This window comes from Siniperca chuatsi, linkage group LG7, assembly GCF_020085105.1.
Source record: "Siniperca chuatsi isolate FFG_IHB_CAS linkage group LG7, ASM2008510v1, whole genome shotgun sequence".
Classification (NCBI taxonomy): Eukaryota; Metazoa; Chordata; class Actinopteri; order Centrarchiformes; family Sinipercidae; genus Siniperca; species Siniperca chuatsi.
This window is the reverse complement of record NC_058048.1, coordinates 7,858,413-7,884,699: the sequence shown is the minus strand read 5'-3', so window position 1 is coordinate 7,884,699 and position 26,287 is coordinate 7,858,413. Positions and strand designations below refer to the sequence as shown.

Sequence of the window (26,287 nt, the reverse complement as noted above, 5' to 3'; positions counted from 1 at the left end):
CTTCAGTGTATACATCATTGCATGCATTGCATTTGTGCACAAAAGCCTGTGCATGTATGAATGTGCTCATACCTGTGTGTATGTGCTTGCGTGTGCGTGTCTGAATGGGTTCCAAGACACAAAAGAGAGGCAGATTAACATAACAATATCCAAATCCTCCTCTGCCCTTGGAACAGCAGGCAAAGCTTTGCTTTATGTGTTTGTGATTGTGTGTGTGCCTGTATATGCATTCATATGTCTATGGCATGTGCCAGCATCTATGTTAAAGCATGTTCATGTCTGCATGGAGGCCTGCATGCCAGCGTGTGTGTGAAGGCTAATCTAAACACAGTGCAGCCAGGCGTGAAGTGGAGCAGTCTAGTCAATATGCTCTAGTATCATATTGTGTTCCCACTTTGTATTCCCTCATATCATTGTAGTACAGTGCCACAGGCCAGCTTATCATCTGTACTACGTCTCAGATATGACAGCAAAGTGTGCGGCACACTTTCATCTCTAGGGTCGGAGATGAGTCTCACAAACCAGGGACATTACAGAATAACCTGAGTTTATTCTAGGCAGGAGGCAATTCACAACAACGCTTCAAAACTCCCTATTTACCACTAACTGTCCCTTCTTAACGGACATTGTTTTAAAACTTCAAAACACATGTGCAACGCTATGGACTTCACTAGAATAAATTCAACTCAAAAGCAAAACCTTTCACATGACATCAGACACAATGCGACTTCAGTCAAATGTTCCCAAGCTGCTGCTGTTGTAATTTCTCAATGTCTTGTCAACCCCACCCTCAAGCTTGAATTTTCAGATTTTACGTCAGACTCTTGGGTTAGAGAAGAATGCCAAGTGACCTGGTGTGGCTCTCAGGCCTGCATTCATAAATGCTGAATGCTCTCACAGTCTCACAAAGCAGAATTTAACCTTGGTCTGCTTCAGGTTTTTTAAGTTCTGTGTATATTAAAAACTGCTGCATTCACATTTTGCAAGCCTAGTCTTTCCTCATCTTTTTCCTCTTCTTTTCAGCCCCATTATGCCTGTTTTTCTCATGTCTCCAACCTCTTTCAAACTCTTTCTCGTCCCATTTTGAAAGCGTTAAAATAATTCTCGCTAATGTTAGCACAAACCAGCGATATACTTGCTATTCCACAAGGCCAGGTGATGAGAGAAACCAAGTAACACAATCAGTCTTCGGTCTATTTTTACCTCTTGCTTGGAAATGCAAGGAAATTCTTATTTTCACCATAATAAATCTACATTCCTTGACTTTTTCCTCTCACACACTCTCTTCCCTCATCCCCTTTTCAAACTTAACTTTCACTTTCACACCTCTCCTCTCATCTTCTCCCTCCTGTTGAGTCTCAGTCTTGCTGTTTTTCATTTGTCCTCATTTCACTCGTCACATAGGTCTCTGCCGTCTGCAGTGTTCTCACTCTTTGCCTTGTTCTCTTTATTTTTTGCAACACACATGAGAGCTGTCCTTCTCAATTATATAATCATGAGGGCAGAGAGAGAAAAGAGAGGAAGAAAAAGAGAGGAAGTGTTGAATTTGGGTGGAAATTTAAGCAAACCAGTCCCTCCCTTCAGCATGACAAGGCTTGGAAAGACAAGGTGTATGGCAGGTGTACATGCATATGAACATACTCATATCTATACGTGCACACAAAAACAGTGTAGTGTAGGCACGCTATGCAACGCTATGCAAGAAGAAAATGTTGGCCGTTTGTATCAATTTAGCAGGTTTAATCTCTTCCATATGGGCATGGGGGCTAATGCATCTGCTAAGGCTATTAGCCGCTATGAGCCCTGTGGATACAGGCTGGACTAGACTTATTATCAGTTTGGCATTGACTGAAAACACCACCATAGCCAATAACCCAACTACAACAGTAACAACAACAACAACAACAACAAACCTCAGCTATCACTATCGCAAAAACTCCAGATCTCCTCTTGACCTCTATAGAGCTCGCAAATTTCTGTCTTGTTGAAACAGGGTCAGCTTGATGGACAGAAAAAGAGGTGAGGCTGAGAAAAATAGCCCAAGGTACTGATTGCGATGGTAACAGTCGACCCAGTTTGAAACCAAAATACTCCCAGGTGCACAATCACACACAGAAATGCAGAAAAACTGATAAATGTATGCATAGATACACATAAAGTGAATATACATACGTATGTTAGATGTCACCTGCCAGTTCCTAAACAAACACACAAACACACAGATCACACCCCCTACTCTGTACATTGACTCACCTGAGTTCGATGGCCTCCCCCATCTCGTCACAAGAACTCATCTCACACAGGAACGACAGCAGATGAGAGGAAATGCAGAGATGACAAGCTGAGAGAGAGAACTACCTCAGACTAGCGGCCACAGCAATAACAACAGCACAAGAAAAAGATGAGAGGAGGAGAGGAGCGAGAGAGCATGTGATGATATTGCGCTCAGAGTGAGGGACAGAGAGGAGAGGGAGCGCAGAGCGAGAAAGAACCACACCTCTTCTTAAGGGATTAACTTGGAGAAAAGGAGCCCTGACACATTTGCAAAGACACGCATAGTGATGCACCCAAACACAATCAAACTGCCCACGACCCATCGAGGATGAGCGTCTGGTATACAGATACACACAAACAAATACTGCACACGCACGCATGTATGCTCACAGCTGCTCTAAAAATAAAGACAAATCAATGTTTGATGCTCCAAATCCTGGAACGAAGGGAGTGGGAGGATAGAAAGAGAGAGAGTAACAGAGAGAAAGAGAAAAGGGGAGGGGTGATTAAGCGAGTCATGGCTGGTGGTGACACATTTTTCTTTGCTCCATCTGCTATGGGCGCACTGGTCAAGAGTGCACTGGGGGAGAGGGCAAGAACTGGGGCTGGATCCTGGAGACAGGCGCTGGAGCTGGAACTGGGGAACAGGGCCAGGGCTGGAGGATGTGTTTAACGTGAGGACTGGAACTCTGCCTGGTAGTATGTTTCCACAGGGGCGTTACTGGACATGAGGGAGAGTGCTGCTTCCTGGTACTGGATGCTGAAAGGCAGGCCACAAAAAATACAGCAGGCAGCATTCCCAACAGATGATTGAGTAGTGCTTTTCAAACTGATGATACCTTCAGACCACACCCAAATGACCACCTGGTTGTAAGAACGTTCCATGTTTTGGGTATTCACTGTTTTCTGTTCCAAATTCAAAGCTGGAAAACATTTGCTGGCAAAGCTGGAGAAACCTACTTCATCTAAACATTTCAGTGCAATATGTTTCGGTGCAGTGTTGAGGTGAGAAATGGCCTTGCAGTTGATGAACTGTAATTAATTTTAGGAGCTACAGTTACAGTAAATCTAGTTCAAAAGTTTGTTCACATGGTTTGGGAGTTTCAAGACGTTTGTGGGTCATGCTTGAAAAAACTTTTCCCAACAATATTAATTTATAGTATATAAATAAGTAAAAGACAGGGTTGGTGCAGTGCTTTGGCGTCTCATAAGCCTTCATAACTTTAACTCAGACTGGACTTTGTGCATCATATTTCACCATCTCACCGGTAGCCAAAGCAACAGGTTCCCACCAACCCTTGCACAGGTTTTTTTTTTTATCTGAATGACCCGTAAGACTGGGTCTCAAAAAAAAAGCAAGGACTGGATGAAAATTGGAAATGAAAGTAGGGCTTTGCATGGAGCTTTAAGAAAATTCCAATCCTGAACTTGAAGAGATGGTGAGAGAGGTTGAAAGGCGTGTTGGCAGTTGGGGGTTGGGCTGAGTGGGTTTAGGAACAAATGAAGTGGGCTAAAACTGCACCTTGTTCACACCTTGCACCAAAAAGCATCTATCTAACCACATGGGTACACAGCTACATAGAAATGCACCTTAAACGCAGTGGGAATTAAAATCTGGTCACAAGTGGCCACTCATCTGCATGCATTTGAGACAACTTCTAATGTCAGGCCAGGTGTAGCATGCAACTGGATCCAGACATTTTAACCAGTGCTTCAGGCTAGAGGAGGGCTGGGAGTGGGTAGCTAGAACTGAGGCTGAGCCTGGAGATACTGTAACTCAGTGTAGTGCTCTCTTCTCACACATTCCTAACCTTCCATGATGCAAGTTCATCCACTAAGCTGTTTACCCTGCAACACCCAGAGCCAGAGATCAACAATGGATGAGTCTGAGAGGGATCAAAACGTCCTTGTTGCGCTAGCTTTGTTTACATGTCTGTCATTGACACAGCACTCTGGGTATTTGTAGCTAACTGGCTACATTCAACACCATCTCTCTTTATGCTTATTGTCAGTTGTTTCCATTTCACAGTCTGTTGACAGAGATGACTTTAAAAGTTGACAGGCCTAACATCACTATGATTGTAATGTACTTAAATGTCCCCGTGGGGAAAACCTGCCTTAGTGTTCATTGCAGCAGACTTGCCCTAATTAGAAAAGCCATATGAATAACTATGCACCACAAATACATAATCCTATGCAGCTAATACAAAGATTTAAACCGAAATCTGATCTAATCGCAAACACATGCTAGAGACAGACAACACTTTGTGGCGTTAAGTAACATGACATGCCAACAACAACAGCACTGTGTAGTTTAGGTTTGATGAAAATCTTGAGGACAGATGGGAAACTCAGGGAAACAAGAAAGAAAAGTTAAACACAAGAGGCTTAAAGGAGACTCAAAAAGATGGCATGCTATCATGTAACACACTCACCACATTATTTTTGGACAGTTAGGTGATTTTATATTGTTGAAAGGTAAACAGCAACTGTGACATTTACGAAAACAGATAAAACCCCACACAAATGTCACTGTGGTATTAATGTTGCCAGTCTATTATTTTGTAAATCAGATGTCTGGACTGGATGTTAAAGTTAAATCAAATGTTCTGCTTTGGCCTTTATTGCTACAAAAAGATACTTTTAGTAACTAGAGTAGTGTGACCATACTTGTGTTACAGCAAGAGACACCTTCTGATGTTTCAAGTTAAAGATGATACAAAGTCGGCTTATTAGCATTAGTAGTACAGGTCCATCATTTGTTCTGTACTCTATCAACCTTTAATCTTGATCATTATTTTCTTCTGCACTCCTCTAGGAGTGAGATACACAGACAGAAAGAAGAGGAGGGTGAAAAAGAAAGGAATCTAAAAATAAGTGGAGAGGAGAAGACAAAGCCACAGAAGAAGACAAAAGAGCCAGAAATTTAAACTAATCACAGGAACGTACAGTAGATACAGTTGTATCTCTATAGTGCTGTGCTGTAGCTGTATAGCTGTCCTGTGACCGTGCTTGCGTGTCTGTGTGTGTGACTATGTGCATGCAGGCATCTGCTTGTGTATGCATATTCATCTGTGTGTGTATCTGTCTACTGGGCAGACACTGACATAAGCCTATTATAGCTGCTGTGTAGTTATTAAACATGATGATCTCACCAACCAGGTGGTAGCAGACACACTTCCTGCTCACAATAAATAATCCCTCAGGCACGTGTTTCAAGTGAGCTTTTTCACCAGTTAGAGTCAAAACAGAGAAACCTAATCAGACTGTCTGTGTGTGCAGCTGCGTGCGTGTGTGTGTGTATAATATGTTAAATCTGAGACTCTGTGGTTTTACAACCACCATGCCTCAGTGACTCCATAACAGCCTGTTATTTTAACCAACATTGTCTGAATGTAAATTAGGATTCTTCTAACACACACACACACACACACACACACACACACACACACACACACACACACACAGTCACAGAAAAACACACAACCACAATTAATGATCTGTGGGGTTGCAAATAAGCAATCTTCCAATGCGCCAGTGGCCAGCAGGGCCTTGAGCACAGACTTACATACGGTAACAAGCAATAACCTACTTACTGTACCCTTGCTGGAAACTGTAATGACACTTAAATAAATGATGTGCAGTTACTGAGTAATTCAATTTGAGGAAGTTAATTAGAGTTGATTTCCCTTAAAGTCGATGTTTTTCTTATTTCAGTATATTTTAATATACTAATCAGGCAATTCTGACCTGAAATTAGGCCAGTTTGAACAACTTCAAGAGAAAATGACATGAATCCTCAAAAAGATCTGATCCAGTAAAATTAAGTATAGAAATGTGAACAAAATCAAAGTGAAGTTAATTTCCTAGCATTGTGCTTGTCTTCCCTACTAGACACCATCAGTCTTGTTGATGCTTTTAAGTTTAGGCACTCACTGATAAAACTCCAAACTGTATATTAAACCTCAGCTGTAAGACGTGTGTTCTCATCAGGCCAAACTGAGAAGATACTGGAAGTAACAGAATAAATACTAAAGTAAATAATAAACATTTACATAACTTTGTTGTGATTTTTCAAAACATAACTATCTGTTTGCATAAGGCTCAGTCTCCAGCTGTTCATGTCCATTTTTATTTTTTTCCAAATTATATAAGTATGCTTTCACTGAACTAATATGGAAATCATACAATACAATAGAAGAGAAGAAAATTATGTTCACACGATCAATAAACAAAGTTGTGTTTTCTTGTTTTCTTTCCTGTGGAGGAAATTAAAAACCAACAACGTTCTATGACATAATTTCCTTTAATATACCACATGCTTCAGGTATGTACCCAAAACCTCAATAGTAAGTATGTGTGTGTGTCTGTGTGTGTGTGTGTGTGTGTGTCCACAAAACATGTAATGACCGGTCTGTAATTCACCAGTATCAAACAGAACAATTAAGAATGGAGGATGTGTTTAGACTTTAAACTGATGCAACAACCACATTTCAAACAAAAACCCTTTGAGGCAGTGCATCAAGCTTTAAGCACAGCATTGACCTCAGAAAGTTGTTGTAGCAAACGTGTTAGCCAACAGTACACTGAGCAACATTAGCATTCATCTAGAGTTGTGTTTTTGGCCATCTGATGAATGTCCAAAGTCCAATAGTCACTCTCCTTTGAGTCTTTTTTGGTCTCTACCAACTCATGAGGGAAATATCTGGTTCGGTGCTGTACTGGTGAAGTACAATGGGTTTATCAGAGCTTTTGTGCTGTACACAACTGCCTGCTGAAGCTGGAAACAAGGTTGATGAGAGCAGTAAATCAAAACAGTAAAGTTATGGGCCTTAAAACCAAAACGTTTAGCTGAAAAACGCTGAAATGAATACTGTCCTCGTAAAGCTGAGGAGAGCTGTGGAATCTTCTATGAGTTCCACTTTTCACACTACAGGTAGTCATAAAATGTTCATTGTATTATACTGTTAATGTTATTATAAAAATATTGATGAGTGCAGCTTTAATGTAAAAAATATGAATAAATAGTGCACCTACTAAGATGTACTCAGTCAGCTTCAAACGTTGGTTAACTGAACTCTGCAAAGAAACAGGTGTGTAATCTTAAATTGGGTTATTCTACATGCTTCGTTAGGAGATTTCAGCCACTCCAGCTCATCATCATGTTATCTCACCGCCTCAGTGACTTCTGCTAAACCAACACAAGCTATCCAATCATCTGCTGATAAGAACGCCTGATACATTTTGATTAGCCAGTCAGCTCTGCCAAAGAATCCACCAAAACCCTCTTTTGCATCCAGCCACGCTCTGTAAAAACTGCACTCAGATGGACGGGCTGCCCAGTAGCGAAGTGTGACAGCCAAATCCACTGCCTTATCCTGACAGGCTGCTCATCGATTTCTGCCTCTGGTCAATACCACTCTCTTTTTCTTCTTTCGCTCTCTCCTCTCATCCGTCTCTCCATCATAATATATCTCCATTATCCCCGATTTATCTTTCTCTACAGACCAACACAAAGCCTGTAGTTAGAGACAAAGTGTCATTGACCAACTGCAAGATGATGGAGGAGTGTTAGAGTGTGTCTTCAAGGGGCTTTAGACACACACACACACACACACACACACACACACACACACACACACATAGGCTGGGTGTTTGTCAACAGATCAAGCTTGGCACTACATTACATGATCAATAGCTTTCTGTCCTCTAGTGTGTGTGTGTGTGTGTGTGTGTGTGTGTGTGTGTGTGTGTGTGTGTGTGTGTGTGTGTGTGTGTGTGTACGTTCGTATATGGGTCAGGTGTTTAGGGCCAACTAGATGGCAGCAGCTACTTTTCAAACCTCACAGTCTAACTCAACACTTCTCTCCCTCTTCCCAATCAACATGGCATCCAAACTCCGTCACGCTACGGTACACGCGCATACTCGCGAGGACCATGTGAAAACCTCGCTGCTGCATGGCAACCGGATCCCATGGCAATCAACAGTATGGGGGTTTTTTTGTGGGCTGGGAGGGAGAGAGAAGAGTGAGAGTGAGAGAGAAGAGGAGGGGGGGGGGACAGCAACTCTGGAAAAGAACAAAAATAGAAAGAGAGAGAAAGGCAGAGGAAGTAGCAGAGCAGCATGAATACGCAAACACACACACACACATACACACATTTCTTTCACTGTGCTGAGATCAGATGAGCATGAGGAGAGAGAGACAGACAGTGACAACATTGTGGGTGAAAGGAGACCTCCCTCTGCGCGGATCACAACGAGGTCTTCCTGGTGAGGAGCAGAGAGGAGGGGGAGAGTGGCATAGAGGAATAGAAAGAAATTGGGAGAGAGACAGAGAGAAGGAAAAGTCATCCTCTCAAACATTTATGGTAACACTTTAGATTACAGCCCGCAAATTACAGCACAGGGAGTACAGGGAAAACAAATTTAGGAGGGATCTAGAAATTACTTTGTAATTACAATGAAAAGGGGGCGTTTCATTTTACAGCCTGCATACCCCGTTTTTACACTGTAATAAGGGAGCTTTTTCCCACATTTTTCAATTCTTTGTCCTCATGGTATTGTACTGTCACCAAAAGGTAACAGCTGTTAGCGCAGCTGGAATTACTCATGCATGCTACTATTCTTTATTCTGTATGTAGTCCAATACATTTCAATAAAGTTTTTGTCTGGGTGACATACATACACACACATACATGCATTCAGCTGCTTTATTGTTTATGATCTGACAATACAGTATGGCAGGGCGTTACCCGGCATTTTAAAGCATACACGCAACTACTTCATAGCTGTCGAGGAACACCCTTGTTCCTGGTTTAGCCTAATGCATTGTTCCCCACTAACAATAATACTGTACACTGTAATTAATCAATAAGTCCATATCTAAAATCTTTTTACAGTGTAATGTCTGTTATTTTTTGTAAGTATATGGTAATTTTAAAATAAATTTTACCATAAAGTTGGAACCCCCTTATTCCCTAACATCCCGTCTACCTGTATTGTACCTGCATATTTGTCCCAGTATATTACCCAGTAATTATTTTACTGATACCCTACACAGCAATTACACTGTAATTTGTGGGCTGTAATCTAAAGGGTTATCTTTTTCATATACAAAGTACACACATTGATGGATAGTGTTGATAGAAAAAATTCTACTATGCCATTAATGTCTACTATCAATGGCATGGAGGATAGGCCAAAGCACAGGTCTGTGTTGCCTGTGTGACAGCGTCCCTGCAGGCTAGTAGGAGTATAACACACTGCCATGGTAACAGGCCAGCTGCCTGTGTTCATGTTGTGTATTTGTGTGTGTGTGTTATTATCCAGGTCACTTTCTGTGACCTCTCACCTCTGACCTCCTGTCAGATATGTCCAGACAGGAAGAGGGGTTTTTTATAGTCCAGCTTGCTGACACATACATGAATGTGTGAGCTGAATGCTAAACCCATGCTGTCTTACTATGAACACCATGTAAAATCACGTCTCTTCAGATTTCTAGCTTTGATTGTCAATACAAAGCATTCATGCATATTGAATGTTTGGCCATGTAAAGCAACTAGATACAAGGCCAGAACTCTAAAATCAATAAAGCTTTCAAAGCTTTTAACATCTGCCCCATCACTCTCTGTCTGACTGCCTGTCTGACTAGCTTCTGTTTGTCTTTGGTCTGTGCGTTCCTAAACAGGAAACATTTGGAAGTTGACTAAATGTTGATATAATGGTCCTTATTTAAAATACAGATCCAGTTGAAATGACATCTGTTGCTCCTAAAGGTATAATTGTTTGCTTCAGATATCCGTTTGAATCAATTTAAAGTTGTTTCATATCGTATTCTATAATCATATTTTTAAAATGTTGCTTTTTATTTTAAACTTGGCCATCTCCTACACATTGCAGACGGTCAAAAGCTTGCTCTGCATATATGCATCTATTATCTATTATGTCTGTTTATCCATCTGTCAATCTATCTATTTGCCTGTGTGACATCAACCATCTGTCTGCATCTCCTCAAATCTGCGAATCTTGCAGCATTCCCTGTGCCACAAGGAAGCAGTCATGTACTTTTATCCCCCTACATTACAACAAAATCGTCCTTATAGCAACATCTGGTGACACAGAAACTTGCTACACAAAAAACTGTTTTTATTTACAGTATAGCACAGAGACATGAGAAGAGAATTACAGTCAGTCTGTGTTATCATTGTGGCAATAAACAATGCCAGTGGCTGGCATTACAGTGCTTTGGGAGTTTTGTTTTTTGTACAGAGGCGAGAGTGGATGACCTTCACAGTGTGGTCGTCTCTTATCGATCGGCACTAAAAGTCCTAGCTGGTCACGCAGAAACACAGGCAGAGGAAATGGGTTTAGAAATTCAGGCAGACACGCACTGTGGTGGCGCTACAGCACACTGCTCATATGGGCTTCTGAAAGCCAATACACTTACAGATACCAGAACATTTGGATCGTCATGTCTGAGAGCTGATATTTTGAGTAAACATTCAGTAATAATCTACGCATGGGTGTTCATTCGTAACATTTGGAGACAATATATGGTGAAGAGAATCTAAGCTTAAAGACCCACGGTTTGGGCTGCATCTGACTGTTGAAAGCTCTGAAGTTTTAGTGGATCTTTGATAAGTATATCTTTAAGCTTAGATTCTCGTCACCAAATAATAATTATAATTACAATATAGGCAATATTGGCCTTTGTGATACAGCACATGAAAAATATCTCAGAATTATCAATCCCCAGCTTTTGCAGTGCTGTTCTGATACTCTTTTCTGTCTGGATTTACATTTCTATTTAATAAAATTAAGAAAATGCAAAAATGGCTAACTCCTACTCTCCTACTCTCTCGCTTACTTTTACTGAAGTATTCAAGGAGAGACAAAGAAGCAGAAAAGCGATAATGGGAGAGGATTTAGGAACAAATAAAGAGGAGTGAATGAATAAAGACTAGAAGGATTGATGGAAAAATGGAAGGAATTAAATACAGAAGAACTGAAGAAGAATGAAGGGAAGGAACACACAGTGGAAAAGTAAGGAAGTGAATGGATGCAGGAATTAAAGACGGGAGGAAGGAAGGAAGGAAGAAAGAAACAAGACATCCACTGGTCAACAAGTTGGGACAGTTATCTCATATTTCAGCTCCGTGAAAACATCCCACAGTGACTTCCAGAAACTCGCCCACCCTACAGTTCTGAGAACATCAGTTAACCTCCAGAAAAAGGGAAATGGAGGGGGACTGTGAAGAAGCAGGGTAAACACTGCTGAGGCGAAGACCCTCAGGCATACTGGGTCATCCAAGGCCAGAGAGAGAGATAGAGGAAAAACAAGTGGACTGGTGTTTAGGCCTGTTGCTAGAAAAAAAGACACTCAACAATAGTCACTTTGACATAAAGAAGAGAAGAGAGGATACAGAAAATTCTTGTAGTCACTTTCTCTCCCAAGATAGTAGGTTCACTTCAACCATGTCGGCCTCTTTGACACACGCTCTCTCTTTCTCTTCACACACCCCACTTTAGAGCAGAGCAAAACCCCATCAAAAGCAAGGGGAAGCCACCTCAATAGGCATCATGCCCCTAGAAAAGCGTGGCGAGACAAAAGAGAGGGATTCTTTTAGAAACCGAGAAGTGTGTGCATGTTTGAGTGTATGTGTGCAGTTCCCCCAGTCACTACAGATTACAGACACGCACCACAGATGGCCAGCGCGTCTCGTCTTTTCACCGCCACCACCACAAGAATAATGGCCAGAGGTGGCCCCTCCTCCTCCTCCTCCACTCCCTTTCTCTTTTGACAGCACGTGTGTCCGTCAAATGGAAGCGTGTGTCTGGGACAATGGCAGCCAGACAAAGAGCCCGCCTACCCCCCACCAGGATGCTGAATAGGGGGGCACGTGGGTCTTGTCATCGAGGGAACAATAGCACTGGGGGAGAGAGAGGGTGTGGCACCCCAGCACTCACTGAAACTGAGGATGGTAAGGTGCAGCCTGGGTGGCCTGAGTTCAGATTTGAACTTGTAGGGTTTAATTATTTTAATGGAGGGTAAATAACAAGCAAAGTAGCCACAAATCATTACGTAGGACATAGGATAAAGATTTTTTTTTTTAAATCACATCAAAGGAAGACTCAGCATCAGTGTTCCCTCTGAGCTGTGTGCATTCGGTGAGACCAAACATTTATCATTAATTCACCAAATTATTACTCACTTCTTCACTTTGTCACACATGAGACAATACTTTTGTGGTTTTGCGTGTTTCAGCACATTAACCACAAATTATGTACATGTTACTACTTTTATCAGAGCATGCTATACTGTATGTTTTAAGACTGACTTCAGCCCCTCCTGACTTCCAGAGACATAAAACATGTGATATCAGTAATCCATCACAAAAAGTTGTTTAGTGACAGAGCAGATGAAACACTTAAAAACTATACATGCTTTCAAGGAATTTCCAACATCCGTGATATAAGACTCTGTTGTTGTACACCACATTTTTTAGCCATGCTATTGGCCTAGCTCTAGGGAAGGCAATGTCTGGTCTGTCTGTCACATCACTTTGGTCCAGACTGAAATATTTCAACTGTCGGATGGATTGCAGGAAACTTTGTACAGACATTCATGGTCCCCAGAGGATGAATCTTACTGACTTTAGTCATCCCTTGTCTTTCCCTGTAGTGCCACTGTGAAGTTGACATTTATGGTTTTGAGTGAAATGTCTCGCCCACTGTTAGATGGATTACCATGGATAAATTTGACATATATCCATGTTCCTCTCATGATGAATTATTATAACTTTTGTGATCCTCTGACTTTTCTAGCATCATCCCTCAGGTCAATTCTCACATTTCAAGTCTTGGCAAGTTGAGTTTCAAACCGAAATATGATCAAATGAAACTAGTGGCTTCAAGGAAAATGGTCAGCTGTGACATTAAGTATTCACAATTTGTAGTTAATAAGCGCAAAACGTGCAAAACCATCAGCGCGACTCTTTGAGCAACACTCAGGAGCATGCACACTTGTTTGTAAATGCAGGGGGGGGGGGTCAGGGTGCATAGTGGCAGGGTGCATAGTGGCAGGCAGGCAGGCTGCTGACAGGCTCTTTTGAGGCAGCAGCTGGTTGGAGTGGGGGTCTCACCAGCTGTGCCTCCGCTGACCTCTCCCCACATTTCTCCACCTCCTCTTCCTCCCCAAACTCCACTTCCCTTCCCCCCATGAACCAGAATCCTCACCCAAAAGTAGGCAGAAATACACACACACACACACACACACACACACACACACACACACACACACACACACACACACACACACACACACACACACACACACACACACACACACACACACACACGCACAAGCACACGACCATCTGTCAGTAGGAGGAGAATTGTCTCTCTGATTGCTCCATAACGGTGTTGAGACACTCTTGGTAAAACACAGCACCACGCCCCAAACCAAAGCCTTGGAGATATGGAAGTATTCTTAACCAGACAAACCACAGATTCCAACAAGCCTCCTCTGACGTTTCAAACCCAGAGAAGAGGGTTTCCTGGTATAGATCACTACGGCTCAAAGCCTGTGACTCATACACGATTGTGAGGCAATGCAGAGAAACAAAATTACCTTCAGCAGTGCTGGAAAAGGGACGAAAGCAGATTGTGTATCACATCTTCAAAAGACAGTATCACATTACCACGGTTTTAATAGTTAGGAATCAATAAACATATAGAACTTTTTGATTATATGTTGTTTTATGAATATCACTGAATACAGGTCATGTTTCAGTTGATGCCTATTATTATGTCTGTAAGAAAAAATAAACCATTTCTGCCAAATGATGTGGCATGGTTACGACGATTTAGTGTAAGAATCATCATTCGTTAAGGTGATTCTCTAAAAGACATCCTGTTACTGCAACAGTGGATCTCATATTTCACAAATCAAGCTTCTTGGAAGAGAGAGGCTGACTCATGGATCTCACCACCTCCCTGTTTGCTGCCTCCTTCATTATGATCTGCATCCAGGCTGACAGCAGATCAGCGCCGATCAGCTCTGATTTATACCAAAACAAAAGTGCCTCGCCTGATGCAGCCAGCATCACTTCAGAAGTGCTTATTCAGAGCACAACTAAATCAAGTGCATCCATATAGTAATTGATTCAAGCTCTGTTCTTGTTTTTCATTCCGTCATTTGTAGCTGGCAGGGTGAATCTGCTGTGTTGGAAGAGAACAACACGAAAAAAGAGAAAGTGGAGGAGAGAAGAGAGAGAGAAGACCAAGGCCAGAACGCTGATTGCTTTGGAGAAAGAGAAACTGAAAAGTTGTGCAAAACACTGGCAAAGTCAGGAAAGTCACTTCAGAGCTTCAGTGAATCTGTCTTGAATTTTATTTCACTGTTTTAATTAGAAACAGCTTAAAAATACTGAACCCATTTTCTATTTTGTCTTGCTTGCCTCACAGGACACCTAATTGTGTTTTGTTACACACACTGACTGGTTAACGGAATAACTACATCCACATGTTTACATCCTCAACAACACAAGCAAACAATACATCTGGGTGTAAATGAAATATGATTGGTCTATGCTATGGGCAGGGCAGATGGACTCTATTAAAGGGAAGCAGTGGTTTTCTGCTCCCAAGCAGTCAATCTATAAAAGCTTCCTCTGTCCTTCAATCTATTCTGCTACTCCAATGTTATGCATGCATGTTCTTAGAGTTCCTGAAAAGGTGGCTTGAAATTTAGTATTTCTAAGTATCTAAGTATTTCTCTGTAACATTAAATAATCATAACTAAATGCCACTACATGCTAAATATCATGTTATATAAAAAACATGCTTAGTTGTTTTTTATTAAGAGTTTAACTTGAGCTAATCTGTTTCATGAGAAGTATGGGTGTGGTTTGATCAATTCTGATCAGATTAAATGGCAACAAAAGCAAACAACCCAACACCTGTCATCACATTTTGATTCAAATGTTGCTAAATCCTGATTGCTGCATAGCAATACGTGACATCGCCTTTTTCAACCAAGCCCTGCCCACCTCAAACCAATGAGAAGAGTACAGACAAAAAAATAAGTGATATAACAAGCAAGTGATATAACCAAAACTGTTCGAACTTGGCAGAAAAAATTGTGTTTATGTAGGACAACATCCTTCACAGTAAGAAGCTGATTGAGAAAATAGGTTTCCAGGGTCTTTAAAGCTCTTGGTAAATGTCTTGCAACTGTAGCTCCTGGGCATGAGTGAGTGAGTGTGTGTGTGTGTGTGTGTGTGTGTGTGTGTGTGTGTGTGTGTGTGTGTGTGTAACTGTCACATTTATCATCACTTGTACACACATGCATCCGAAACTTATGTTGTTTAGTGTCTGCAGCACAGTGCAGACATACTGTACTGGGCACTGGCTACCTGAGCGCAATAGCATTTGCCAGTGTGTGCAACTTTTTTTGCAATCTGTTTTGTGTATGAGTCCCTTTTAAAGTCAGGAGATTTCCAGGAAGAGTTCTGTTTACTGGCAAGCAAAGTCCTCTCCTCTCCTCTCCTCTCCTCTCCCCAGTCTCTTTACCCTCAAGGGTTAGCAGTGTGAATATTAGATAGAGACAGATTGTATTAGATAACACAGACCTACATAAAGCCATGCACAGATTCACACACACAGGAAGCTTTATGACTTACAAATGCACAGACGGTCTTTAGTGTGTACTTACTTACACTTCACAAGTGCTTAATGACATAAGAATGGTACCTGTATAACAATACATTTAGCTACATAAATATTAAAAAGTTATTTTATTTGGTGATTCTTCATATACGTTTAAAATCTATAATTTTGTCATCCTGTCATACTGTAATTTTACTATGTTGGTCTATTATCTACACACGACATCTATTGCTTGTCTCTCCGTCCTGGGAGAGGGATCCTTCTTCTGTTGCTCTTCCTGAGGTTTCTTCCATTTTTTCCCTGTTAAAGGTCTTTTTTGGGGGGGGGTTTCCTCATCCGAATCGAGGGTCTAATGATAGAGGATGTCGTATACTGTACAGATTGTAAAGCCCCCTGAGGCAAATTTGTGATTTGTGATATTGAGCTATATAAATAAAACTGACTTGACTTTACTTAACTGTGTGGATTAGTTAATGTCTTAATACTGTCATGTTTTAATGTGTCTTGTCTCATGATACTAACCCTTAAATATCTTAGGAAAAGTGTTAAAAACAAAACTAATGAAATGCTTAATGCTTTGCAGTATAACACTAATTGAACACTGTTGTTTCTCATCCTTGTTTTTATGACAAGGCATATTTCTGCTTCATATCTTGTAAGACACACACATACAATAGTCTACTGATACGCATGGGAAGGGAGGATCCCACACAGCACACTGGGGGGCCAAACCAAATCTCTCCTTTACTTTGTAAAGCTGGGGCCTCAGGCAAACTCTTTTTTTGTACGTTAGGCAAGGTTTAAAAACTGTAGATGGGCGCTGAGGGATTTATGTAGAAAATTGGGAGTGAAAGAAATTAGTGTAGAGCGATGCAGAGTGCAGCATAATGGGGGATAGAAATGCATATACATAATGCATATACAGGATGGTTTCTGTATATGCATCATTGGGCCTCTGAACATCTTATCTCATTCACTAAATGAGACACGGAAGCACTCACACATGCATGCACACTTGGCTTTTCATATTAGGAGTTACATTATGATACAGGTAATGTGGGGATCAAGTGATTATGGCGTTGCCAGAGAACAAGACGTGGATCAGAAATCCTCCTTCCTATCGGCAGAAATAATGTGCAGGAGTTGTTGTGGTGCAACAGGCATCACACAACTACACAGACAGCATGCATAAACAGCCCTACACTTCACAGGCAGTGGGGGTACATGCAACCGCTCAGTGGGCTGGGGATCTGTCCATCAAAACAAGTCTCCAGGGAAAGGGAGAGGATAAGAAACCAGCATGTTACATTGTTTGCCGTCCCTGTGCTAACAATAAGCCAGTCTCAAAAATCTTTCAAAATGCATTTGTGTCAAAAGGATTGGGCCTTTTGTAGCCAAATCATCATCCCACAGATTGACAATTGACATTAACTTGCCTACAGTATATCTTCCATACAGCCTGAGACATGTACCGTGGGAGTTGGCCGCCAGGATATAAACAAAATCCATGTGAGGAAAGGAGCTGTGCAGAGTGTGTAAGGGTGTGTGGATGTGTGTGTGGATGTGTGTAAGTATGAGAAGAGCAAGAGAAAAAAACTTCAAAGCTGGTCTACAGCTGAGAAGGGGGTTAAAAGGGGTTGAGATTTTCCTCTGGCTCTTAGGAATGCGGAGCAAGAGTAATAACACATTCCCTGTGTGGAGCACAGAGAGCAACATAGGACGAATAGCATGTAAACACACACACACACAGGAACAGAGAGTCTGGTGTGTCTTGATCTGTTCACTCTGCACATATCAAGCAGCCATCTGGTGAACTGGACGATCCAGGACATGACTGAGTCAGACTTTTGTCCAGCCCTGCAGCCATTTATTTTTATTCTCCTCACAACCGCTTATCGTCTCCCCCCATCCTCCTCTCCTCTTCTTGTAACCCATACCACTCTACTGTTACCCTCATACCATCCTTTGAAAACACAGAGAAAAAGGGTGATGTCGAAGGAGGGAGGGGAGGGAGGCTTAAAGAGAATGGCAAATGCACGCTCACCTCCCCTGACATATTGACAGAGAGTGAAGTGGTGATACAGGGTGAGAGATGAAGGGAGAGAGGCTCCACTAATCACACCATAGTGTTCCTATTACATCAAATAATTTCCGTGCTGGCTGGGTGTCGCTTTGGCATCTCCACAATATTCCTCTGTGATCCGAGGCGAGAGCAGACACAGCCAGTGGGAGGACAGTCTATATACTTTCTATTGATCTCCTTGTTAAGGTTTATTAAAGCCTGAGGTGCCTGGAGCCTCATCCATTAAAATATAACTAAAAAAAAAGCACTCTGGCTTTATTCTAGATTTCATCATGCTTGTAGAGTAATTTCAGAGTGTAATCAAAGCTGTGAAAGTGATATCAGAAAGGATCATGTTGTGTGTAATGATGTAAAGTAGTTTCAGCTTTGAAATATAATAGAAAATCAATGTTACTGGATGTTTTTGGTTTCCTATCCCAAAACGGCTTGGAAGTGGTTGGGAGAAGACGCTTGTACAGACAGATTAACCTTTTCTAAAGGAGGAGTGTGATCATATGAGCTTGTACAGACAGATAAAAAGCAAACATGCCGCCAATAGAGTGCTGCAGGGATGATGTATTTCTGGAGGCCAAAAAGCTAATGGGATTTTTCCATTGGATTTTAGATTACTGCAGAAACAAAGGTTTATGATACTTATACATTTTGTTCACCAAGATAATCTTCACAAATGAACACCACTTTTATGATTTTTGAAGCGTAAATGCAATCTCCAGAATTAAAAAGCTAATGTTAGGCTGTAAACAAACTTTTGCATAACTTCAACATCACCACCACTATGCTTCTAACTTGTAATTTGATTTTGCCCACTTACCTCTTCTACAAAAGCCTTTCCTCTTAGCGTGATCTGATCTAACAAGTGGTCATGGCTGTGTCAATTGTCAGTCTCACATCCTTTTTCAAAGACGACCGAAAAAGTGTAGATAGGGGCGAGAACGGTGCATGATGACGTTTCATGTCCCTGGCAACCTCTGTAGTCTCATTAAGCCACTTATTAGCAAAAACCCATTCAAAAAACCCATTGACTTCGAGACGAGGGAACCGGAAGTGCAAAAATGCTAACTAATTTCCAGGTTTTAGGACTCATTCCTGCAACGCTCTATAAGCTGGTGTTGTTTGACTTCTCTGTGGCTCCTTAAGTATCTCTCTCTCTCTCTCTCTCTCTCGCTTTTATTAAGTTAATTTATTTAGTTGATTTGGAGTGTCACACATTGCCGATGGAGAAGCAGACCAATGACTTATTTCAGTGAAACTAGGTAATAATATTAACCTCAGAACAGCAATCTAAACAGAACAGTGTAACACTCTTATCTATCCATCAAATTTACAGCTACAGCCAGCAGCTGATTAGCTTAGCTTAGCTATCACTGGCTTCTGCTTCAAACGTATAACCGCCCGTAAAATCACACACTTCATTTTTTGTACAGATATAACATGTTAATTATAGTGAACTTTAGAGGTGCTGGTTTAATTATGAAGCTACAACCAGGAGACAGTTAGCTTAGCTGAGCAAAAAGACTATAAGCAGAAAGAAACAGCTAGCATGGCTCTGTTGACAAATCTAACGGTTTTACGCAGTTTTTAACAGAACTAGACCAATATGGGATTTTTGAGACTCATGCCGATTTTAGAGTGGACACTGGATTACCAATACAGGCTACCGGTCAATATATTGAATTTCTGAGCTGGAATTAAAATAGATGTTTTCTATGTGGATTGTGCACCGATTTTGCACAAATATGCTTATACGAAAGGTACTCAGAAGGCTGCTTTCTTAAACAAATAACTGAAATATTCTTTAATAAAGTTAAGAGTTCTTTAACATGTTAAATAATTTAATATGTATATTAACCAATTCAAACCAATACAAGAATAAATTTAATTAAATAAATAGCTAAATAAACATCAGTACTGTTCCGTATTAGTCAATTGCTGAAGTAAGTTAGCAGAAAATGCCATGGAAATACTCAAGTACAAGTACCTCTAAATTGTACTAAAGTACAGTACTAAATGTACATAGTTACATTCCACCACTGCTCTCTACTAAACCACATATTCGCTAACTTACTCTATCAAGCTATGAGATTCTTGCTACAGCTTAGTTGAGATTCTGAATTATTATTTCAATGAATTGAACTCCAATTAGAAACTCTTTTTTCTTGCTTATCAAATCATGTAGAAATCTGTAGAAATATTTTGCTGTTAATGTAACGGTCACTAACATTAACTTATGGTTCGCTGCTGCCGAATCAAGAGATAAGCAGCGCCTCTGATATAAACGTTCAGGGGAAACGTTCAACGTATCCAGTGAAAGAACAAGCTTCTGACATTATTTATTTACTTTCCAGCACTGCATCTCACCAGGCAAAAACGTGAAGTAAACACTCAACAGACTCAAACCACCACCGCATCGTCGTCTGTTGAGCTGCAGAATGATGAAGAGATGCTCTGATGCTTACCTACTGACTGACAAACTATAGCTGGCTAGCTACCTCACTAACACAGCAAACAGTTGTGATAAGCATGAGTCATGTGATGTTTGTCAGGGACAGGGTTATATTAGAGTTATATTGAAAGGGGAAAATGGTGGGTTCATTGTTTATTAACTTTCCAGCAATGTTTTCCACAAACTAGTTAGCAACTTACAGTGAACACACCGCTTTGACTCCACTACGTCTGCTCAGCTGTGTACACGGCACTCTACATGTGCTGGGCAGTGCTGAGAGTATTGTAGCCATAGCCATAGTTTTATATCGGCACATATCGGATAACATATACATCGATGCCAATATATCTGTGCCAATACAGTATCGGGAGATATTATCGGACCGATAAATCGGTCGGGCTTTAGTTTTTAAACCAAAGACATGTTAATTAGTGAGCTAGAAGTGCTAAGTGGATTTTGTTAACTTCACAGAGCCAGGCTAGCTGTTTCTCCCTATCCAGTCTTTGTCTTTATGGTTGACTGAGGACACTGTTTAACTCAGGGCATACATAATATCTAAAAAAACATAACCTTATGTTTTATCTCTTCCCTTTCCTCCATCACACACCAAGTACCAATAGGCTACTTTGTGGAAGTTAACAGTCAAGAAAGAAAAATACAATTTCATTACATTCAACAAGTAAAATAAAAGCAAAACCCGGTAGTGCTTGAGTGTCATAATGTCATGTAGCATAAAATAGCTGACAGTTCCCTCTGGTTGCTCTCAGGTCATGGTATGAGGTAATAAATTGGGCTGCAATAATTTCAGACTTGTCCAAGTTAAATAGGGGAGTTTTCGCAGGAATTCTGTTCAGGATTCAAAGTCATTCCACATTTTTGGTTTTGCTTGGAAAACATTTAACCAAGGTCTGCAGTCTGTCTGTCTCCGTCTCCACCGTGCTTTCCCATCCCTTCTTCCTAATAGTGCCTAACATAATACCTGACTGACTGGCTAGCTAGCTATACAGACCGGGAAGGCCATGGCTTGAGTGGCTGGCTGATTTACAGGTGTTCTGGGTGGCTGGCTAGCTAGCCGCAGACAAACCCTGAATCCCAACTGGGCTTTCTGGGCTTACTGGGTGGACAGGCTACTCATCTTCCTACACTGCAGACAGACAAAGGCAGGTCTGTTCCTCTGGGAGCCAGCAGGCAGCGGCTGCCACTTCCCCTGACCGGGAGAGGCAGACAGAGAGAAAGGGGGGAAGTGAGATAGATGAAGAAATTGATATTTTGAGAGGAAAGGGGGAGGACTGAGAAAGATAAAGAGCAGAACAGAAAAGACAGAGGGAGCTTTTTAACAACTGAGGGCTGAGAGGAAATTGGAAAAAAAAAACAGGGAGGATTATGAAAAATTAGTGGAGAAAAGAGCACAGTGTGGAGAAAAGGTCTGCAGGTCAGGTACGGCCTAATAGCTGTATATGGTCTAATATGGTTGTGGTGTAATGACCTACAATCAATCAAAATGTTGCTTTCTATTGCCCTTTTCACAAAGTATTTGCCTCACAGCCTCTAAGCAGTCACAACAGGAACAATTCACTCTAAATGCTAACACTATCAATAATCTCCATGGTTGTTTCTTTTTTTCATCGTGACTGTGGCATTTAACTGCAGCTCGCCTGCGAAACAAGACACCTCTCCCTCCTCCATCTTCCCTCCTTTCATCTCTCCCTCTGCTCTGTCCATCTCTCCACCACCTACAATCGCTCCTCACCTCTTTCCTTTTGGCCTCCAGCCTCATCCATCTGCCCCAGCAAATAGCTGATGATCAAGTGGGATGTCCAGGATTGTGAGGCCCATGAAGGCGGAAATTTTGTGTTGTAAACATACCCGATATCTCTGGTCAAAGTTCAAAGGAAGTCACAGGTAAATAAGCTGCAGTTAGAAAACTGGCACAAGTACTTACTACTTTTAGCCAAAAATGAAATATACAGTATACTGCATGTTTTTATACTATTTGCTGTGACCTATATATATATTGCTACTACACATTTCTGAAGTGTAACTTGTGTAAGAAATGTCAAATACTTGATGTAAACATTCTTAGAAACTTCTTAAAAGAACTGACGTTAGCTTAGCTTAGCACAAAGAAGCAGGTAGCCTGGCTCTGTCAACAACTTGCCGGTTTTACACTTTGTTTTTTGTAAGGATTAAACAAACGAGATATGACGTGTCAATCAGTGAGCTTTAGAAGTGCCGGTAGGCAGTTTTATATAATGTTTGGACAGAGCCAGGCTAACTGTTTTCCCCTGCTACCAGCTAAGCTAACTGACTGCTGGCTGTAGCTTCATATTTAGTGGACAGACATGAGAATGGTATCAATCTTCTCATTGGCAAGAAAGTGAAAAATTGTTCCCAAAGTGTCCAACTATTGCTTTAAGAGAGAGAGAAACACAGGCTGTGTGGTGAAACGTTTCTCCAAGCATTGTTTTTAAGTTTCTGAAAGGTGACATTTGGGTGATGTTTTCACTCAGCAACGACACTCATCTTCCTCTCCTTCACTCCTCTACCTTTCCATCTCTCACGTCGCTGCCTGTAGTTTTCCCTCAGTCTCACTTGCTTTCTCGTAGTCCTCCTTCTATACCTCAAACTCAACAAACCTTTCTTATCAAAGTGCTGATTTTACACAAAACATTGTCATATTCTCTTGCTGGGTTGTCGCATATTCCTGTGCATCTTTGTGATGATTTCTAATGAATGTTAGCCTCTAATGTCATAATAGGGAATTACAGTAAAGTCTGTCTGTGGTACTCAGCAGTCATTAATGGCATTTCTATCTTCTGTGGCATCACTAGAATGTTCCTATAGGGATTTACAGCATGTGTCTGAGGTACTAACTACATTGTTTATGATTGGCTTCTTTTAAATCTCTTATGGCTAATCAGTTTTTTAATCTCATACACTATGGCAGGATATTACTGTTAAATTCCTGTACTAGGCTATGGTTAGTAGTTTTTGTGTTTTTTATATTCTTCCTTCCTTCTTCCTGGCATTTAATCCTTCTCACATGTATTATGAGGATTACTACGCCTTGTTTTTCATGAGTGATCATTTCCATCTCAGTCTTCTCCTCTTCACGATCATGATGCCAACAGCTGGGAGAGTGGGCCACATTTGGCACGCAGCTGGCCCCCACAGAAAGACAGGCAGAAGGATGGGACTGAGAGGAAAGAAGGAGAAAAAAGGAGAGGAGTAGTGAAGGGCGATGGTATGATAAGAAAATCTATATGAGGCATTAAAGATTATTGAGTGCTGCAGAACTAAAGCGAGGGACGGGAAGACAAGTAGAAGGGAAAAAAAGACAAGGAAACAAGGAGGAGTGAAAGAACAGACAAATTAAATTTGGTGACACCTGCGAATCTGACAAAAAAGTAGAGTAAACACAAAGACGGCGTCCCAGTGAAGAAGAGAGTGAGGAAATATTGATGGAAAGATAGCATGAAAGGAAAAGAGGCAGAAAACGGGAGTGATAGACTGATGGAGGCAGAGAGAGGGGAAGGGAGTACAGTCATGTGGAGTCAGATGCTCCTAATCAGCTGTGTTGCTGTCAGAGCTCCTCGCCATAGCAACCATGAGTCATAGCTCTGGTAAACAGAGAGAATGTTTTATAAACCTTGCTGGCACATTTACACATTTACAAGCATACTGTAGCAGACTGGTCCACACAGAAAATAACATGTGCTGCTTACAAGAGGTATTCTTTTTATTCTATTTTATTTTATATTTTTTTTACAGGTGAATTTATTACTGAGATCAGAGTAAACTTTACAAGAGGAACCTGTCGGAGTCTGTGAACCAAAAAACAAAAGATTCCTTGTTTTTTTCTCTGGCACCTGTGATGAATTTTAGCAGGGGAGTCAATTCTCCAACAGTATGTAATATCAATGTCTCCAAAACCTACCTACATTTCCTGGGACAAAAGGAAAGTGATGACTTACGTCCAGCAATAGATTTATTTGGTCAGTGTGCTCCCCTGATATGGTTTTGTTTTTTGAAGATGTCACTTCCAAATAGATTTTCTCAATTTCTTGGCTTCATCTTTGTTCTCCATCTGTCATGGTACAGCTGTACCATTCCTAGTGTTTCTGTCTGTTTGTCCCCTGTTGGTTCCCCTTCTGTGTTTGTTTGCGTGTGTGTGTGTGTGTGTGTGTGTGCATGTGCTGCGGGGCGTGGCCTCCGGTGAACTTCCAATCAGAGACTGACACACCTGCTACTCATCTGCTGCTGCTCACCTGCTCTCCATCCACCAATCAGCACCTGGCAGTATATCTACTCGGCTCTTCTCACTACTCTTTACCCAAGTGGTGTTCTGCCTCGGCCTCCGACTTACCTCTCTGAAAGAATTGCCTTCATATTATCTGCACCCCTGACTAACTCTCTGACTCCCTGTGTTCAGGTTTGTTCCTCTCGCCAGCCTCCAAGTTACTCACCGGCTTTCCAGGAAGACCTCACTTCGCATCTTCCGCTGCTCCACCTCAGCCCGCTGTCCTCGCTCCGCCTGCCTGCTCTCACCAGTCTCTTGCCAGCCCTCTGTCTTCACCCAGTCCACTGGCTCACACTGATTACTTCCACACTCCTGGTTACTCATTGTGTTTTTACAATAAACTGAAACTACTTCAACTTCCTCTGGGCTAGTCGTGCTTTTGGGTCCAGCCCCTGTGTACCACAACACCATCACAAAGACACAAACTACATGATTACATTAAGGCCACACACTGAAACACCTGACTGATGGTCATAAAGAAATTAAAGACCATGTTTTACTGTAGTGACCGAAGACCAGCTAAGAAGTGCTAAAGGGAGCGATACAAAGTGGAATTTCAGCTGATCTAAACATCACTACAAATTACTGCATTTATAAAACTGTAATAACACACTGTTGCAATAACACATCAAAAGCACTATGCTCCTTTAATCATTTTTATTACCCAATAATACTAACTTCTTGAACAGCAGCTGAACAAAGTTGTTGCTACCATATAAGTAACGATAAGGATAGTGAACTTTGGAATACAATTTTAAATGAACTGTTAGCTCAAGGTATCAATTTACTGGGCATTAAACAGAAGCTTGACCACTACAGCCCGAACAACAAAAACATTTTTTTAAAACAGAGTTTTAAAAAAATGCGACAAAGATATATCTTCTTTATAAAAGCATAACATAAACAATCATTTTTTTAAGGATCCCATAAATAAGTGGAAAAACTCCCACACACTGTCTCGTAAAGTTCTTTAACTTTTTTTCAAGTTGACACACCTGTCATATACAGGTGTGGAGAGATATTTTATCAGTTATTTGGATCCCATAAATTTGGTTACCTCCACCGTCTCCCCTGTGTCACTCCCTCACCCTGTGTAGACTTTTCGAACAGTCTGGATCTACAGTCATGTTCCTTGACCTTTGTTTTGTCAGGCCTTGCACACCAGTGCGTAAGCAGTCACATATTTACTTGCACAGTACATGCGGATAGACACATACAGCGATACGTGTGCACCAAAAAGTGCAGACATGTATCCGTTTTCTCCGGTGACTCATTCTTTTTTCAGCTGGAGGTAACTTGTGGCTGCTTTCCCAAATAAATTGAAACCCCTCTGTCTCTCTCTTTCTGTTTCAAATACACACGTGCATACAGAGCTTGATTCCTATATGTAGCAGCAGAAGACAGCGATCAACTGTCCTCCATCCTTCACTCTGTCTCTGAGTCTCTGACTGCTTTAGACAGGCATGTATAGCTGTACAACATATACTACACAGATGCATACCATCAACCCTAAAAACG

General features: G+C 41.3%; 1 protein-coding gene across 4 annotated transcripts in view; it reads right to left on the bottom strand.

Moving 5' to 3' along the window:
- The window catches only part of numbl (NUMB like endocytic adaptor protein), a 62,731-nt gene that overhangs the window by 30,263 nt on the left and 6,181 nt on the right, over nt 1–26,287 (bottom strand). The window contains exon 1 of one of the 4 annotated variants that reach the window (XM_044201319.1): nt 24,936–25,217. The exons of 1 other annotated variant lie outside the window; for it this stretch is intronic. In XM_044201319.1, the coding sequence (XP_044057254.1) occupies nt 24,936–25,180 (245 nt within the window). In that variant the 5' untranslated portion in view covers nt 25,181–25,217. 2 more of the 4 variants (XM_044201323.1, XM_044201321.1) reach the window with 2 other exon arrangements.